This window comes from Hylobates moloch, unplaced genomic scaffold (assembly GCF_009828535.3).
Source record: "Hylobates moloch isolate HMO894 unplaced genomic scaffold, HMol_V3 SCAFFOLD_1, whole genome shotgun sequence".
Lineage (NCBI taxonomy): Eukaryota > Metazoa > Chordata > Mammalia > Primates > Hylobatidae > Hylobates > Hylobates moloch.
This window is the reverse complement of record NW_026652276.1, coordinates 95,655,182-95,673,724: the sequence shown is the minus strand read 5'-3', so window position 1 is coordinate 95,673,724 and position 18,543 is coordinate 95,655,182. Positions and strand designations below refer to the sequence as shown.

General features: G+C 41.9%; 1 protein-coding gene across 1 annotated transcript in view; it reads left to right on the top strand.

The window, feature by feature from the left end:
- Positions 1-17,176, top strand: part of LOC116810293 (ubiquitin carboxyl-terminal hydrolase 32-like) — a 37,079-nt gene extending 19,903 nt beyond the window's left edge. The window contains 8 exon segments of the mRNA XM_058436352.1: positions 5,285-5,340; positions 5,482-5,568; positions 6,830-6,950; positions 11,865-12,056; positions 12,696-13,008; positions 14,592-15,028; positions 15,686-15,778; positions 16,854-17,176. Coding sequence (XP_058292335.1) covers positions 5,285-5,340; positions 5,482-5,568; positions 6,830-6,950; positions 11,865-12,056; positions 12,696-13,008; positions 14,592-15,028; positions 15,686-15,778; positions 16,854-16,868 — 1,314 coding nt within the window. The 3' untranslated portion in view covers positions 16,869-17,176.
- The last annotated feature ends 1,367 nt before the right edge of the window (positions 17,177-18,543 follow it).

Here is an 18,543-nt window from a genome sequence, read left to right as displayed (position 1 = left end):
GCACTCCAGCCTGGGTGAAAGAGCGAGACTGTCACAAAAAAAAAAAAAAACAAAACTCAGTCCTCTGAAATTCAGAATGAGAGTGACTGCATACATGAACTCTGAAAAGTCTCATGATACAAAATGTAATTCTGTTGGATTATTTCCATACCATGTCATTCTTTTTTCTTTTTCCCTGACCATGTCATTTTAACGTGAAGTAATTTCATAAATCTAGATAAAAATAATTAACATTTTGTTTTCTTTCCCTTTTTCCTACCACTGTTCTATTTGATTAGTAAATGCATTTACTCTGAATAATTTTGGGGATTGTGATGATGTCTTCTTTTTATCTCAATCAAATTGTAGATCATTTTCTTTTCTTTTTCTTTACGACAGAGTTTTGCTCTTGTTGCCCAGGTTGGAGTGCAATGGCACGATCCTGGCTCACTGCAACCTCCACCTCCCAGGTTCAAACGATTCTCCTGCCTCAGCCTCCGGAGTAGCTGGGATTACAGGCATGCACCACCATGCCTGGCTAATTTTGTTTTTTTGGTAGAGATAGGGTTTCTCCATGTTGGTCAGGCTGGTCTCAAATTCCCAACCTCAGGTGATCCACCTGCTTCAGCCTCCCAAAGTGCTGGGATTACAGGCGTGAGCCACCGCACCCAGCCTGTAGATCATTTTCTTGCCTTCATGGTACAAATGAGAGTTCTGTTTTATGGTAACTAAAAAAAGTTCTTTATTTATTTGTTATGATATGGGGTCTTTTGATGATTAGGGTAGGGTTTAGGATAAATACATCTTTTTTTTTTTTTTTTTGAGATAGATTCTTAATTTGTCACCCAGGCTGGAGTGCAGTGGTGTGATTTTGGTTCACTGCAAACTCTGCCTCCAGGTTCAAGTGATTCTCATGCCTCAGACACCTGGGTAGCTGGGATTACAGATGCTTGCAACCGCACCCAGCTAATTTTTGTAGTTTTAGTAGAGACAGGGATTCACCATGTTGGCCAGGCTGATCTCGAACTCCTGGCCTCAAGTGATCCACCTACCTCGGCCTCCCAAAGTACTGGTATTACAGGTGTGAGCCACCACACCTGGCCAGATTTAAATTTAAAGTTTTAAATACATCTTTACTTAAACAAGTTATTTATCTTTATTTTGTATTTTTTTGAGATGGAGTATTGCTCAGTCACCCAGGCTGGAGTGCAGTAGTGTGATCTTGGCTTAACGCAACCTCCACTGCCTGGGTTCAAGCGATTCTCCTGCCTCAGCCTCCCGAGTCACTGGGATTACAGGTGCCCGCCACCATGCCTGGCTAGTTTTTGTATTTTTAGTACAGACAGGGTTTCACCAGGTTGGCCAGGCTGGTCTCAAACTCCTGACCTCAAGTGATCTGCTGGCCTCAGCCTCCCAAAGTGCTGGGATTACAGGCATCAGCCATCGCGCCCAGCCAACATAAGTTATTTAAATAAATAATTCTTTAAAGTATTTATTTTAAGATTTAAATAAATCCTAAAGGAAAACTGCAAATAATAGATAAGCAGTTTAGTTAATGAAAGTAGTGTTTAGTAAAGATGAAAGTTGGACAAGATTAAATTTGAAGTGAAGTAATTGAAGTGAAGAGCTTCTAGATGAGGGCTTTTCACAGGACTTGCTAATGAATTGGATGTGGAGTATAGGGAAAAAGGCATCCAGGCTGACTTCTTTTTTTTGAGGGGGGGTGGATGGAGACTTGCTCTTTTGACAGACTGGAGTGCAGTGGCATGATCTCGGCTCACTGCACCTCTGCCTCCCAGGTTCAAGCAATTCTTCTGCCTCAGCCTCCCGAGTAGCTGGGAGTACAGGTGCATGCCACCACACTCGGCTAATTTTTGTATTTTTAGTAGAAACAGGGTTTCACCATGTTGGCCAGGATGGTTTTGATCTCCTGACCTCATGATCCCACCTCAGCCTCCCAAAGTGGTGGGATTACAGGCCTGAGCCACTGCACCCGGCCCAGGCTGGCTTTTTACCCTGAACAATTGTTTGTGAATGGTAGTACCATTTAATGGAAAAAGGAAAACTGGAGAAGGAGCAGATTTTGGCAAGAAAAGACAGGAATCAAGTTAAATTCAAGAAGTCTATTATATATTCAAATGGGAAATTCACTTGAATGTCCTCTGCTGGAGATATAAATATAGATGTCATCAACAAATAGGTGGTATTTAAAGCCCTGAGACCAGATGATTAACATTTAGAGAGTGAGAGTTAAATAGAGAAGATTCCCATGATCTATACATGAACTCTGAACTGAGTTCTTATGCATTCCAACATTTAGAGATTGAAAAGGGAAAAAGAAGCATCAAAAGAGATCGAGGCTGGGCGCAGTGGCTCATGCCTATAATCCCAGCACTTCGGGAGGCCGAGGTGGGAGGATCACTTGAGGCCAGGAGTTCAAGACCAAGCTGCCCAACATGGCAAAACCCTGTCTCTACTTAAAAATGCAAAAATTAGCCAGGCATGGTGGTACGTGCCTGTAATCCCAGCTACTTGGGTGGCTGAGGCACGAGAATCGCTTCAACCCTGGAGGTGGAAGTTGCAGTGAGCTGAGATCACACCACTGTACTCCAGCCTGGGCAACAGAGAAAGACTCTGTCTCAAAAGAGAGAGAGAGAGATTGAGAAGGAGCAGCCCGTGATGTAAGAAGAAAACCAGGAGTTAAGTGAAGGAAGTATTTCAAGAAAGGAGTGATAGTTGATTCAAATGCTACAGAGGACTAGGAATTGCCCACTGAATTTGATAAAATGGTCTTTCATTATCTTTGTGAAAGCTATTTTAGTATAGATAAAGGAGTAGAGATTGGAGTGGGTTAAAGAGAGAATGGTCCTTCGGACATTAAAGAAGATAGCCAGGCATGGTAGCTCTCACCGGATTCTAGTGGTACTTGGTAAAGTTATGGATGAAAGAAGAGTGGACTGGGGTTGATGATTTTTATAGTTGGGTAATGAATACATGGGGTGTTCATTGTATAGTTCTCAACTTATTGAGTGTTTATGTCAATAAATTTGAAATTTTAGATTAAATGGACAAAATCCTAGAATTAAGGGTCTATGTAGAAGAGTGATTATTTTCAGGGACAGTGGGTAAAGAGGCAAGTGAGGATTTCAGGGCAGCAATTGGAGGTTTCTCTTGGGTGAAAGAATCATTAGAATAGGGATGTTTGAATAAGTAAGTAACCCAAAAAGATAGGAGGTGGTGGTTGCAAAGTAGGATACTTGGAATTGAGATTTTGGAGGTAGAAAAGTGTGTATTCACAAGGTCTAGAATATGACATTTGGAGAGGGTTTACATATGGGGTGGAGGAAGTTATTGTTGGAAGAGAGAAGACCAAGTTACTGTTGCATTAATTGCATTGATGTTGATGTCACCAAGAATAATAACAGGAGAAGTGGTGGAGAAAAAACACAGTGAACTGGGTGCTGCAATCTTTAGTGAGTAAAGAATATATGTACCTTCCAAGGAGGAATAGCAGGTGGCATAATTCAGTAGCACATGCTACAAAGAAGCTAGAAAAGGAAGGAAGAAGAAACCATGTACAAGTGGCATAGGAATAAGGAAGAGATCTATTTTACCTCCAGGTTCTGGAATGTATCAGAATAAGAAGTGCAGAGGGTAGGGTGTGGTGACTCACACCTGTAATCCCAGCACTTTTGGAGGCTGAGGCAGGAGGATCACTTGAGCCCAGGAGTTCAAGACAAGGCTGGACAACATGGGAAAATTCTGTCTTTACAAAAAATGTAAAAATTAGCCAGGTATGGTGGTGCATGCCTGTAATCCTAGCTACTTGGGAGGCTGATGTGGGAGGATCACCTGAGCCCAGAAAGGTGGAGGCTGCTGTGAGCCATAATCACACCATTGCATTCCAGCCTGGGCAACAGAGTGATACCCTGTCTCAAAAAAAAAAAAAAAAAATGGAAAAAGTCTGCAGGGGGAGCAGGATTCTCAAGAAAGCCAGGCTTCATTCAGTTAGAGCAAAAAGGTAAAAAATTTTCAGAAGAGAAATGCTGCACAGCTTCCTATGAGAGCGCTACTTGATTGTTTTATCCCGTTATCTTTGATTCCTCACTTATTGCTGGCCTGCGTTGGACATGGTACTAGACAGTACAGGCTATCAATGATCATTCACTGGATGAGTTATGCAGAAAGATGGGAACTCCTATGCCAGATGTGATTCTCACTTTTGCCCTTACAGTGACTCTTTATCATGGTTTCATTACCTTCAATAGCCCATGTAATAACCACTATCAGTTGCCAGATGAGCTGTAAAGTATGCCACTCTTATGTTATATCCCTTGCATTGCTTCCTTCTCCCCCACCCCCAGCTTTATTGAACTATAATTGACAAGTAGGAATTGTATATACATCTAAGGCGTACAGCTTATGTTTCGATAATATGTATAAATTGTTGCATTGCTCCTTGTTAGGGCAAGGATGAGTAAATCTTTTTAAAAGTTGGCAAATTCACGGGGCCATCTTGACATAATCATTGGCAATCAAAAGAAGTTACTCCATGGTGTGTATGTGCCAAATTTTCTTAATCCAGTCTATCATTGTTGGACATTTGGCTTGGTTCCAAGTCTTTGCTATTGTGAATAGTGCCACAATAAACACACGTGTGAATGTGTCTTTATAGCAGCATGATTTATAATCCTTTGGGTATATACCCAGTAATGGGATGGCTGGGTCAAATGGTATTTCTAGTTCTAGATCCCTGAGGAATCGCCACACTGACTTCCACAATGGTTGAACTAGTTTACAGTCCCACCAACAGTGTAAAAGTGTTCCTATTTCTCCACATCCTCTCTAGCACCTGTTGTTTCCTGACTTTTTAATGATCGCCATTCTAACTGGTGTGAGATGGGTGCAGCACACCAACATGGCACATGTATATATATGTAACCTGCACATTGTGCACATGTACCCTAAAACTTAAAGTGTAATAATAAAAAAAAGAAGTTACTCCAAAAATGGTATGTAGCTTATAACTCTGAGTAGTTAAGGCAGTACTTAGCATGCACCACATCAGCAATTCTGATTAAAGAAGACTTCTAAATATACAGCTTTCTGCAATGTGTCAGTGTTCTTGTCATGGAAAGATCTAATTATTTTAGTTTAATGTGAATTAAATCCTCTGATAGAATTAAGGCTGAGGGATAATTGGCATTTGATTTCATGATTAGCTTATCTTGTAAAATTTTCGTGGGCCACATGGACTCCCTTAGAGACATCTGGCAGTCGTATGTCTACCCTTCTGTAAGCCCAGATAGAGGGTGGGAAGCCAGAGTGTATTTGGTACTGGGCTGCAGCTAATGGATTAGGGTAAGTAACATTGAGCTGTCAACATGAGCATACTGCTGTGGCAAATGCCCCTTCCTAGGATTACTTCAAGAGAAGATGAAAAGGAGTTGGACCTCGAACCAGAAATGCTTCTTACACTCTTTTTGTTCTCGTCTGTTTCAGTGATGACAGTATGGGCTATCAATATCCATTCACTCTACGAGTTGTGCAGAAAGATGGGAACTCCTATGCTTGGTGCCCATGGTCTAGGTAAAGTGACCTGCAAAAGAATTACTTTAGTAGAATTTCAGCTTTAGATATTATACCATTTTCATAAGATTTCCAATTTTGAGAAGTAAATAGTGAATAATGAGAAACTTAAGAATTGTGGCTGGGCACGGTGGCTCACGCCCTGTAATCCCATCACTTTGGGAAGCTGACGTGGTGGATCACCTGAGATCAGGAGTTTGAGACCAGCCTAACCCGGTAAAACCTTGTCTCTACTAAAAATACAAAAATTAGCGGGGCGTGGTGGTGTGTGCCTGTAATCTCAGCTACTTGGGAGACTGAGGCAGGAGAATCACTTGAACCCAGGAGGTGGGGGTTGCAGTGAGCCAAGGTTGCACCACTGCACTCCAGCCTGGGCAACAAGAGCAAAACTCCGTCTCAAAAAAGTTTTTCACTTCCTTTTGAGGTCAATAGATAAGTTTTGCTTTTGAGACTTAGCTGGTTTTATAAACTACAGTCCATACCAAATTCATAGCTTGTGATAAACATTTATTACTCTATAACTTCACCTCTCCTTTTTTTGTTTTGTTTTGAGATGGAGTCTCACTCTGTCGCCCAGGCTGGGGTGCAGTGGCTCAATCTTGGCTCACTGCAACCTCTGCCTCCCAGGTTCAAGCAATTCTCCTGCCTCAGCCTCCTGAGTAGCTGGGACTACAGGTGCGCACCACTGTACCCAGCTCATTTTTGTATTTTTAGTAGAAATGGGGTTTCGCCATGTTAGGCTGGTCTCTAACTCCTGACTTCAGGTGATCCACCCACCTCAGCCTCCCAAAGTGCTGGGATTACAGGCATGAGCCACCATGCCTGGCCTCTGTAAACTTTTATATGCATTTGTTTAATCTGCCATTTTACAAACAAGGAGCTAGGTGTTACACCAGATAACTTGTCCTACCTCAGAGCATTAAATAACTGAATTTGGAATTTCTTGCATGCTGTATCTCAAACAGCCGATTCCCATGTCATTTATTTGCCATGAAGTTCACATCTTCCTGTGATTAATACATGGTTATCAAGTACTTTGTAAAAATAAAGACTTGAAAAGTGAAAAGCATGATTCCCTGAAATGATAATAATTATTAATAAGTATCCCTACATTTATCAGAGTCTGAAGTTAGAAGCCCATGACAAATTGTGAGTCCCAAGAGGAAAGCAGAAAAGTAGAAAGGGAGAATATTTTTTATTAAGAAAATTTAAATTCCTTCATAATTATTTCTTCCTCTGTGGATCTTTTTCCCCTTTTTAGTTTTTGCAGAGGCTGTAAAATTCATTGTGGGGAAGACAGCGCTTTCATTGGAAATGCCTATATTGCTGTGGATTGGGACCCCACAGCCCTTCACCTTCGCTATCAAACATCCCAGGAAAGGGTAAGTATTTAGGGCCACCATAAAATGGTGGTTTTTAAATGGGAAATTTCCCCCAGTGTAACTATTATGCCATTTCTGTTTTAGACAATTTAAAAACAACCAGAAAAACCTTCACTGGCATCGTCTATGGCACCTAATATATTGACATGTTTGCTTGAGCTTTTTCATTTCCAACTTCTGGAGTTCGTTGTATTGGGGCATTGTCTTTGTCCATTTTGGGTTGCTATAACAGAGTATGTGAGGCTGGTAACCTATAAAGAAAAGAGGTTTATTTAGCTTACTGTTCAGCAGCCTGGGAAGTTCAAGGACATGGTCCTGGCTTCTGGCAAAGGCTTCTGTGCTGCATGATAACATGGCAGAGAAGAACAAAGGAGAACAGACACAGGCAAGAAGGAGGACCAAACAGGAGGAAATCCTCGCTTTCTAACAGCCCGCTCTCTTGGAAACTAAGTTCTCAGAAGGAGAACTCACTACTGCAAGAATGGCACCAACCATTTATGAGAGTTTCACCCCTATGACCCAAACACCTCCTACTAGGCCCCACCTCCTAACAGCGCCACATTGGGAATCAAATTTCAACATGCATTTTGGTGGAGACAAACCATATCCAAACTATAGCAGGCATTACATTTCAAAAATATTAATAAGTGAACCTTGAAACAAAACTGTGTCTGGCCGTGACATATCAGTAAGCATCTCTCTGTTAAATATTATTAAAGTTGCAGCATTTGGTAACCACACAGTTACTTAGTTCAAATGTGTCCCAGGGCTATAGCTGCTACCTTTAATAGGCATAGTGATCAGAAAAGTTAGAGAAAGGATTGAAATGTTTCAATTTTGAGTACCTAAGAGCACATCTCAATGGCCACTCTTCACACTTCACATTCTTCTATTGTCGCTGTCTGGCCAGAGCAATTTTTAAATTTTGAAAATGTTGCTTCAGAAATAAGTTTAACTCTGTACCTAAAAATGTTTGCCTCAGGCAGTTTTTAATCAACCAAATATTATTTGAAAGGCAAAGACATTAAGAATCTGATAGAGAGGTAAAAGCAACAGAGTCAAAGGAGTTCCTTAAGTCACATGAGGAATTGTAGTGGTTTTTGCATTTTTATGGCTCTTGATAGTCGGAATTTTCCTTTACTATTTTTTAAAGCATTCCCTTTGGAGAAGTTATTAATGGTAACTGACTTTTCTGTCTTGTTATGCTATGGAGGACTGGGGAAACTACCAATTCTAGACCTAGTTTCCTATTTAGATCCCAAAATATGCCCCACACACCAAGGCTCCTGGGAGCCCTTTCTAGCCGGGAATAAGTATAATTTGTGGATACTTGTCAAATGAAAGATCACTAGGCTAAAGCTAAAGAAAGCTGAAGAGAAACTAATGTTCTAGATCATGCTCACTAGCAAGGAGGGAAAATTTTACCAGTTGATAGATTCATAAATCTTTGTCAGCACAAAATCTGACAGGGCATTGTTCTGACAAGACATTACTGTCAATGAAAATAAATTATTTGGCTCTATAAATCTCTTCCCCTTTTTAACAAATCCAGTGTGCAATCTGAAAATCTCTTTAGGACATCCTGCTTATAGGAAACAGCCTACGTGACCTGTTAAATCTTACTCTACTTCCACTTTCAGTGATGCACTTAGGATACCATGGAAACAAAGGGCTATTGATGCCTTGCTAGGGAGTGAGGCCATATGCCTCCCCTACATGTAGGATTTCTGCATGTGCTTAGAAAGTCATGTAGACAAAAGAGATACCGTGGTTTAAATTGGGATTATTGCCCATATGCTTTATATTTTTTATTCCAGTGATTTCCCTTTTAGGAATTTATCTGAGGGGAGAATACTCTGTAATTACTCCGTAATTTGCAGGCAAATATCATCATAGCATTTTTTAGGAGAGTAAAAAGTTATTAACAACTTATATTTGTCTCACATGAGAGGAATGGTTAAATAAAGCATGGTGTATTCATTCGATAAAATATAATGCAGTTGTTCAAAATGATTACCAGGAGTTTTTGCTAACATTTATGGGAACATGCTTATGATATGTGAACATTTTTAAAAAAACAAGATATAAAGTTGCATATACTGGAAATAATACCTTCAATATTGAAAAGAATACTATTTAGGAAAAAGGACAGAAGAAAATCTGCCAATATTTTGACAGTGGTTGCCTTTGTATTAAGAATAGGATTCCCTGCCTTTTTACATTTTTCTCTGCTTTCCAAAATTTCCACATGAATTTTATACCTAGTAATCAGAAAAAAATAGAGGGGCAATCACTCTTATCCTTTACATTTCTCTCCTGTTTGGACCTCACATTCCTCAGTAGAAAATTAAACTAGATGCCAGCCTGGGCAATATGATGTCACCCTGTCTTTACAAAAAATGCACAAATTAGCCAGGTGTGGTGGTGTGCACCTATAGTCCAGCTGCTTGGGAGGCTGTGGTTGGAGGATTGCTTGAGCCCAAGAAATCAAGGCCGCAGTGAGCTGTGATCTCGCCAGTGCGCTCCAGCCTGGATAACAAAGCAAGACCCTCTCAAAAAAAAAAAAAAAAAAAAAAAAAAAAGAAAGAAAAAAAGAAAATTAAACTAGACAAATTCTTAGGCCTCTCTCTTTTTAAATAGTCTTATATGAAAACTATTACTTCATTTCCTGTGTTTTGTGTTAAAGACGAGCTTTAAAGCAACTCTGAAAAAGAAGAGGGTGCCTATAAGTAATTTATAGACTGTTTAAACAATAGTAGAGGATCTAAGCATAGATGCCAAGAGGTGAAGGGAATCTTTATCACTTTGGAAAATTTTACTGATAAATAGAAATGATTGTCAGTACAGTCCATAAATATGTTTTTTTATCAGCCTTCTTTCCTCCCTGTCTTCATCTAGCATTGTAGCCTGTGTTCCACAGAAAATATAGTCAATAAAAATCAACATTCTTTACTAGCTTACTCTAATTTGTGGATGGCCATAAAGTATTCCAGGTAGACATAATAGAGATAATATTTAACTGGCTATGAGAAAAGAAGCACTATCGTATATGATACACCCCTTTTTCTACTCATTCCAGCAACTATGATACAGCATGTTTCCTTCTGAAGCATGTCAGTTTTTTCCTTGAGTGACCAGTTCAAAAGATGACAGTTAATATCTTGTTACTACAGAATTTGTACTCAAAAAAGAAGTCTATAACCCAAGTCCAAGCCAGACTTCCTTTTCTAAAAAAAGAATTTTCCTCTAAGTTCCCCTTTTTAAATGAGCTCTTTAGCCTGGATAGTTATGCAGTGCTAGAACCTTCACTGCATGATCAAACCCAACCTTGCTAGTTTATAACAGCATTTGACAGCCTCGTGGCTCTCATATAGGGAAAAAGTCTCGCCTGAAAACCCATGCTAAACTGAATGTCTTGAGCTCTGCCAATTTGTATTCCAGGCAGCCTAAGGTTCCCATCATGAGTTTCAGGAAGGGAAATTCATGGAGGAAGTTCACCTCTGGAAGGGAGGAGCAATAAATAGGGTGGGTGATGGACATATGTGACGTTTGCCACAGCGAGGCAGTCAGTGTGGGCCTTGTGGTCCAGGCTCTGCTTTGGGACACACATATATACTGTGTGAAGTCTTATGGTAGCATTCAGAACCCTGATGCTTCACCCACCTTCCCGTACATTAGAGGGACAAACAGAAGGATCTCAGCTCTATGGTTCTTGATTGTCAGGTAGCAGCCAGGCCTGGAGAGGGAAAAATTCTTTCTTTTCTGCTGCACTCTAGATCCTTCCTTCTCTCCTTCTTCTTCATTCTACACCACCCCCAACATATATCCCAGCACCCCACCCATTCTTTGCTCTCTCTCCTTTCTTTTGCTTAACTCCTTCTTGCTCCACAGCCTAACATGCTGATTAACAGGACCCCAAAGGTTTAGGTGGGTATTAGGGGCCTTCTCAACAAAAGCAGCACACTCTTGAGCCTGTTCTTCCTTTTGTTGCCATCTCAGATAAAAAGGCCCCATGAGGGAGGAGAAACATAATTATAGACTTGGTATTCTGATAACTCTGTGATACATGGGATCAGATGCAAATGAGTTGTACCCTGTGGGGTTGCGTGCTCTGCTGTGTTGTCTTCTCATGGTGAGCTTTTCTGTGCCCTTCTTTCATCCAGCTCTGGTTTCTGTTTCATGTTCTTTCTCCTAGCCTCTGTAAACTCTGCAGCATACTAATAATGCTCTGGCTTTCTGATTAAAAATCAATGGCTTACTATCAGCACCCCTGGCTTGAGGGCCAGCTCACATGTAATCCCTTATAGGATTCCAAAGTTGTTAAATAAATGCAATTATTTTTGTTTTTGTCATTTTGAAGCATTCAAAAATTTTTCAAGAAAAGCTATGATCATATAAATAGAAATTTTATCCAGAATGTTACTGATGTAACATTTGTGAATAAATGTGTAGGTGCTGTATTTGCTCAGACTCTAGTTTGGGTTATGTTTTCTTTTCCCTTTTTTTTTTTCTGAGACAGGGTCTCTCTCTGTCATCTGGGCTGGAGTGCAGTGGCGTAATCACAGCTCACTGCAACCTCTACCTCCCAGGCTCAAGCAATCCTCCTGAGTAGCTGGGACTACAGACATGTGCCACAATGCCCAGCTAATTTTTAGATTTTTCATTTACAGAGACAGGGTCTCACTCTGTTGGCCAGGCTGGTTTCGAACTCCTGGGCTCAAGCAATTCCCCCCACCTCGGCCTCCTAAAATGCTGGGATTACAGGCCTGAGCCACCATACCCAGCCAGTTGTATTTTCTTTTTCCTTACATAGAGTAAAATAAGGGTGAGTGACCGAGAGGTTGATGCATAGCTAGATCACCAGTTTAAATGCCTTCCCACACACCCCTTTCCTCCTGTTCCCTCTACCTACAGGTTGTAGATGAGCGTGAGAGTGTGGAGCAGAGTCGGCGAGTGCAAGCCGAGCCCATCAACCTGGATGGCTGTCTCCATGCTTTCACCAGTGAGGAAGAGCTGGGGGAAAATGGGATGTGCTACTGTTCCAAGTGTAAGACCCACCGCTTAGCAACAAAGCAGCTGGATCTCTGGAGGCTTCCACCCTTCCTGGTATGTTACAGTCCTGCCTGAGACAGCAGGAATCTAGCATAAAAGAAAGAAGACATAAACAAACATGAGGTTTTGTTGTTTTTGAGAATAAGACTTTTCCTGCAGCAGTGTTTAAAACACTTTCTGTACAAGGTTTTTATGTTGAATACAGAGATGAATCTTTCTACAAATATTTGGTAGTTCCTTTTCCTAAAGAGCTTATAACCTAGAAGAAGAGATCAATCATGTAGCCCAGTAACTGCAATTCAGTGCCATGTGAGAACTGCCACAAGGGGTACAATGTGGTGAATTTGAACTTCAGGAGAGGGTGAACTTCTGGCTCTGTGGAGAGTGGAAGCTTAGGCTAGCCCTTTGTGGACTCTAGAAGAGCAACTGAGCCTGGAGGCAATACCCACTGCGCAGTCACATGGCTGTGCCACACTGCTGAGCTGAGTGTGTGTGCACAAGCACACCAGTGCACTGGGGCCTGTGTAGAGGCCTTTATGAAACCATATTTTTGAAGTCTTTAAAAAATAATGAGGAGTAAATGTTCTGCTATATATTCCCAAACATTCACATGTATTTGACTTGTTTTTTCCATGTAAATTTTGTATCTTCAGAACCCTTTAATGCGGATGTTTTCTACCTTTACTTCTCCAGATTATTCACCTTAAGCGATTTCAATGTGTAAATCGTCAGTGGATAAAATCACAGGAAATTGTCACATTTCCTTGGGAAAGTTTTGATCTGAGTACTTTTCTGGTACCAAGAGACCTGGCTGTCTGCCAGCATAAACCACTCACACCCCAGGGGGATGAGCTCTCCAAGCCCAGGATTCTGGCAAGAGAGGTGAAGAAAGTGGATGCACAGTGTTCGGCTGGGCAAGGGGACGTGCTCCTGAGCAAAAGCCCATCCTCACTCAGCGCCGACATCACCAGCAGCCTGAAAGGCGAGGCCTACGGGCCTTATGCAGGTGCTTTCTTGGGACTCCTGTAGGCTACATGTATTTCTCTGTCTTCTGTTCTGGAACATCAGGTTGGTTGGGTGGAAGGAACCTATCTGGAATCAGACCTATCTGTATTTGAGCTATGTAAGTTTTAGCAAGAGATTCAGCCTCCCTGAATCTATTTTCTCATCTGTAAAATGGAGAGAATGCCAGGTTTACAGAGTTGAGGGTTTGACACATGGAGAGTAAAGCACTTCACACAGTGCCTGATGTGTGGTAAACAGGAATGGTAGCTGCTGTCTTGTCCCCTTATAGTGAAAGTTCTGAGGTTCCCCATCTTTCAGGGGGTCTAGAGGATCAAAACTCTTTTTTTAGTTTATTTTTAATTTTTTTGAGACAGGGTCTCACTCTGTCACCCAGGCTGGAGTGCAGTGGTGCAACACAGATCACAGCTCACTGCGGCCTCAACCTCCTGAGGTCAATGAATCCTCCCACCTCAGCCTCCTGAGTAGCTGGGACTACAGGCATGCACCACTGCGCCTGGCTAATTTTTGTATTTTTTTTTTTTTTTTTTTTTTTTAGACAGAGTCTTTCTCTGTCCCCCCAGTGAGCATGGTTGCTCGAAAGTAGAGACGGGGTTTCACCGTGTCACCCAGGATGGTCTCGATCTCCTGACCTCGTGATCCGCCCGCCTCGGCCTCCCAAAGTGCTGGGATTATAGGCTTGAGCCACCGCCCCCGGCCAATTTTTGTATTTTTTTGTAGAGATGGTGCTTCGCCATGTTTCCCAGGCTGGGCTCGAACTCCTGTGCCCAAGTGAACCTCCTGCTTCAGCCTCCTAAAGTGCTGGGATTACAGGTGTGAGCCACTGTGCCTGGCCCAAAACTATTTTCATAAAAATACTAAGACAATATGTGCCTTTTCACTTTTCTTCTCTCACAAATGTACAATGGTGTAAGAGATAACATGACATGGAATAATATCGTCACTTTGACAGTGAAGTCTGTGCTAATGTATTGTACTTTTTCATTCCTCAGTTTTAATTTCTAATACAGGAAATATTGATAGATAAAATTCACATAAAAGTCCTAAAGGTTCTCAATAATTTTTAAAGGTATAAAATGGGGTAGGGGTAAGAGGCTATAACCAAAAAGCTTAAAGCCTTACAGGATTTTTGTGAGACATAGAGGTAACAACGGACAGCAAGAAATTCCCAGTACCACGCCTAACAATAGGAAGTACTCAGTAAATGGTGGTCACATTTTTTGTCTAATTTTACAGAGGAGAGGCAGGTGTATTTGGAAAACTCCTTACTCTAATAGTTAGATTTTTTTCAACTGAATCTGACATAAATCATCTTTCTGCTATTTTCTGAGTCCCTATAATGTACTTTACATTTTCAGGACATTGTTGCTTATAGGGACTTGGCATTGAGGAAGACAAAAATGTAACTTACTGGCTACATAATAGGAACTAAAGAGTGGCCAGTCATGACTCCCCCATCTTTACCTTTGTGTGTACAGTTGTGAAGGAACCTCAGAGTTAGCATTTGGGGCTGGCTTACTTTGTGGCATTTGGATTTGTGAATCTTTTCTTCTGTCCTGTTCACAGGTTCTCCTTCATCAAGAAAACGTGGAACCAGCTGTCCCTCCAGCAAAAACAGCAGCCATAATAGCAGCCCACGGACTTTGGGGAGGAGCAAAGGGAGGCTCCAGCTGCTGCCCCAGAGTGGCAGCAAAAATAAACTGTCAAGTAGTAAGAAGAACTTGGATGTCAGCAAAGAGAATGGGGCTGGGCAGATCTGTGAGCTGGCTGACGCCTTGAGCCGAGGGCATATGCGAGGGGGCAGCCAGCCAGAGCTGGTCACTCCTCAGGACCACGAGGTAGCTTTGGCCAATGGATTCCTTTATGAGCATGAAGCATGTGGCGATGGCTGTGGCAATGGCTACAGCAATGGTCAGCTTGGAAACCACAGTGAAGAAGACGGCACTGATGACCAAAGAGAAGACACTCATATTAAGCCTATTTATAATCTCTACGCAATTTCAGTAAGTGGTTTATTGTTTGGTTTTCAGAGAGTGGTCTGTGTTTTGTTCACTTGTCTTCATGTATTCATCAGCAAGTATTTTTCAGGTCCTGCTTATTTCCTAGCATTGAGCTTAGTGATAGGCAAATTAACATAGAAATCTGGGCCTGCCCAGGTGTGGTGGCTCACACCTGTAATCCCAGCACTTTAGAAGGCTGAGGCAGGAGGATCCCTTGAGCCCAGGAGTTTGAGACCGGCCCGGGCCCCATCTCTACAAATAATTTTAAAATGGAGCGAGGTATGGTGGCATGTGCGTGTGGTCCCAGCTACTTGGAAGGCTGAGGCAGAAGGATCACCTGAGCCCAGGAGGTCAAGTCTTTAGAGAGTTGTGATCACTCGACTGCACCCCAGCCTGGGTGATGGAGCAAGTCCCTGTCTCAAAAGAATAATGATAGTAATTATAATTATAAAATGATTGTTTATCCACACAAGACTTGGAGCTTATGACTTCTGTACTTTGCTTATTTTGGTTTTAGAGGAAATTAGAGGGTTCTAAAATATTTTTTCACCTACTGATCATTTACATGATCACTTCTCCTGCTCAGATCCTAGTGCTATCTATGCCCTGGCCATAGTATAGTTAACTACTAACATACCTCCACTCTCTTATCTCTTACAGCGCCATTCAGGAATTCTGGATGGGGGCCATTATGTCACTTATGCCAAAAACCCAAACTGCAAGTGGTACTATTACAATGACAGCAGCTGTAAGGTAAACATTCTCAATCTTTGAATGAAAGTTAGAAACAATGTCAACAGAACTGGGGAACATTTGTTGAAATAATGGACTATCTCTTGAATAGGAAATAGATATTTGTTAGAATCAATATATAGATGCTGTCAGTATTAAAGGAACAAAAGTGATACGCAGAGTAGGGGATGAAAACATGAGTAGTGAGGAAAAATAAAGAGTTAGTTGACTGGGTGCAGTGGCTCATGCCTGTAATCCCAGCACTTTGGGAGGCTGAGGCAGGCTTAGGAGGTGGATCACTTGATGTCAGGAGTTCGAGACCAGACTGGCCAACATGGTGAAACCCCATCTCTACTAAAAATACAAAAATTAGTTGGACATGTTGGCACATGCCTGTGATCCCAGGTACTCGGGAGGCTGAGGCAGGAAAACGGCTTGAACCTGGGAGGTGGAGGTTGCAGTGAGCCAAGACTGCACCACTGCACTCCAGCCTGGGCAACAGAGCAAGACTCTGTCTCCTCCTATCTTCTAGACTGTTAGAATTTGATGGGGTTGGGCCGAGCGCGGTGGCTCATGCCTGTAATCCCAGCCCTTTGGAAGGCCAAGGTGGGTGGATCATGAGGTCAGGAGATCGAGACCATCCTGGCTAATATGGTGAAACCCTGTCTCTACTAAAAATACAAAAAATTAGCCAGGCATGGTGGCACACGCCTGTAGTCCCAGCTACTCGGGAGGCTGAGGCAGGAGAATCGCTTGAACCCAGGAGGCAGAGGTTGCAGTGAGCTGAGATCACACCAATGCACACCAGCCTGGTGACAGAGCGAGACTCTGTCTCAAAAAAATAAATAAATAGAATTTGATGGGGTTTTAGGTCATTCTGTTTTGACTTGTCTATGGTCAAAATATTTTCCCCAAAGCAAACATTGGAAATAATGGGGCTGATTTTAAAGGGGCAGGTGTGAGACAGCCAAACTAGTGAGCTTATTGGAAGCAATCAGGTTTAGTAATTACAGAGGGTTGGTCTTCCCTTTCCTGGCAAGGATTTAGAGTCATAATAGTGATGGCTTTTTGTTAAAGGTTTTTCTTGCCCTTTCAGGAAACTTCACCCTGATGAAATTGACACCGACTCTGCCTACATTCTTTTCTATGAGCAGCAGGGGATAGACTATGCACAATTTCTGCCAAAGATTGATGGCAAAAAGATGGCAGACACAGCAGTATGGATGAACAGTTTGAGGCTGATTATGAAAAGGATTGTATGTTACAGGAAAGCTACCACTCTGGCTGCTAGACAGCTTGGTGGTGAGGGAGATGACTCCTTGTAGCTGATAGTTGGCAAAAGTGTCACTGAAAGGCAAGCTAAATGTAGTTATTTTATCCTGTTAGAATAGAAATTCTAATTAAAATAGTCAACTTTAAGAGTAGTAATAATTTTATTTTGAAGTCTCATACAAGCTGTCCAATAGAGAACTTTCAGGCAGATCCCACCATTAGCCTGTAAACAAAAGGTGTGGCACCAGCCACCTGGGACCAAATAAGAATTCAATTGTGCTTGTCCAGACAGGAACAAATATGTAGTGAGTATAGAGTTTATCAATAATCATAACAAATATTAAAGATTTCCTTGGAGTCAAAGTAAAAAAATAAAAAATTGTAATGTTGTCTAGGGATGACATGATATGCTACCTTCTTTTTCCTGAAGTTTTATTCCATTATATTGACAAGATATAGAAAGCAAGATCATGAAGGTGTGCAAATGATTCTTACAGCATGGGCGAGGATTTTTCCATTTATTTTTTAAACTGCTTCCATACCCTTTGTCTTTCTTGCTTTTTGTTTTTGCCGTTGTGTTTATGTTTGAGACGCAACTAGTCATTGGTGGCAGGGGCATAGAGTGGTCAGTCTGAAAGGGAGGCTCTCTTAAGAGCTATGTGCCTTCCACCCAGAGGGAGACCCAGTAGAAAGAAAAACCATCCTGGGAAATCCAGCTACCATGGCCCTCCCAGTGGAGGCATCTTACATTTAGGATACTTCAAGTATCCTCAGAAATGTATTCTGCACCCCCGGCCCTGCCCATGCTGATAGAGTGTAAATAAAATAGTGTTGATGTACTGAAATATGAACTGTATAAAAAGTATTCGTAATTGTATATGGGGTGTACCCGTTTATCTGTAACTATTATCCAAACAAATTAAATACTGTGGATGCCTCTATGTGCTGTTTTTCCTCATACAAGTAAACACAGAATGTCAAATTCTTCAGCCTCCCTCTCTGTGATCCTGTTTTAATTCTCCTACTTGAATAATTTCTGACTTACAGAGGGGATGCTTCATCTCTGAGGTTGGAAACTCGGTAAAGCAGGATTCCCCAACTCCTGGGCTACAGACCAGTACCATCCATGGCCTGTTAGGCACCGAGCTGCACAGCAGGAGGTGAGCGGTGAGCCGTATTTATAGCCGCTCCCCCTTGCTCCCATTGCTGCCTGAGCTCTGCCTCCTGTTAGATCAGCAGCGGCATGCCATTCTCACAGGAGAACGAACCCTATTGTGAACTGCGCATGCTAGCAATCTAGGTTGTGTGCTCCTTATGAGAATCTAATGCCTGATGATTTGAGGTGGAACAGTTTTATCCTGAAACCATTCCCCCTATCCCCCCAGTCCGTGGAAAAATTGTCTTCCACAACACCAGTCCCCGGTGCCAAAAAGTTGGCAACCACTGATGTAGAGAGTAGAACAAGATCCTTCCAGTGACCAGGTGACTTTAAACATGGCTCACATCCCTTTTAG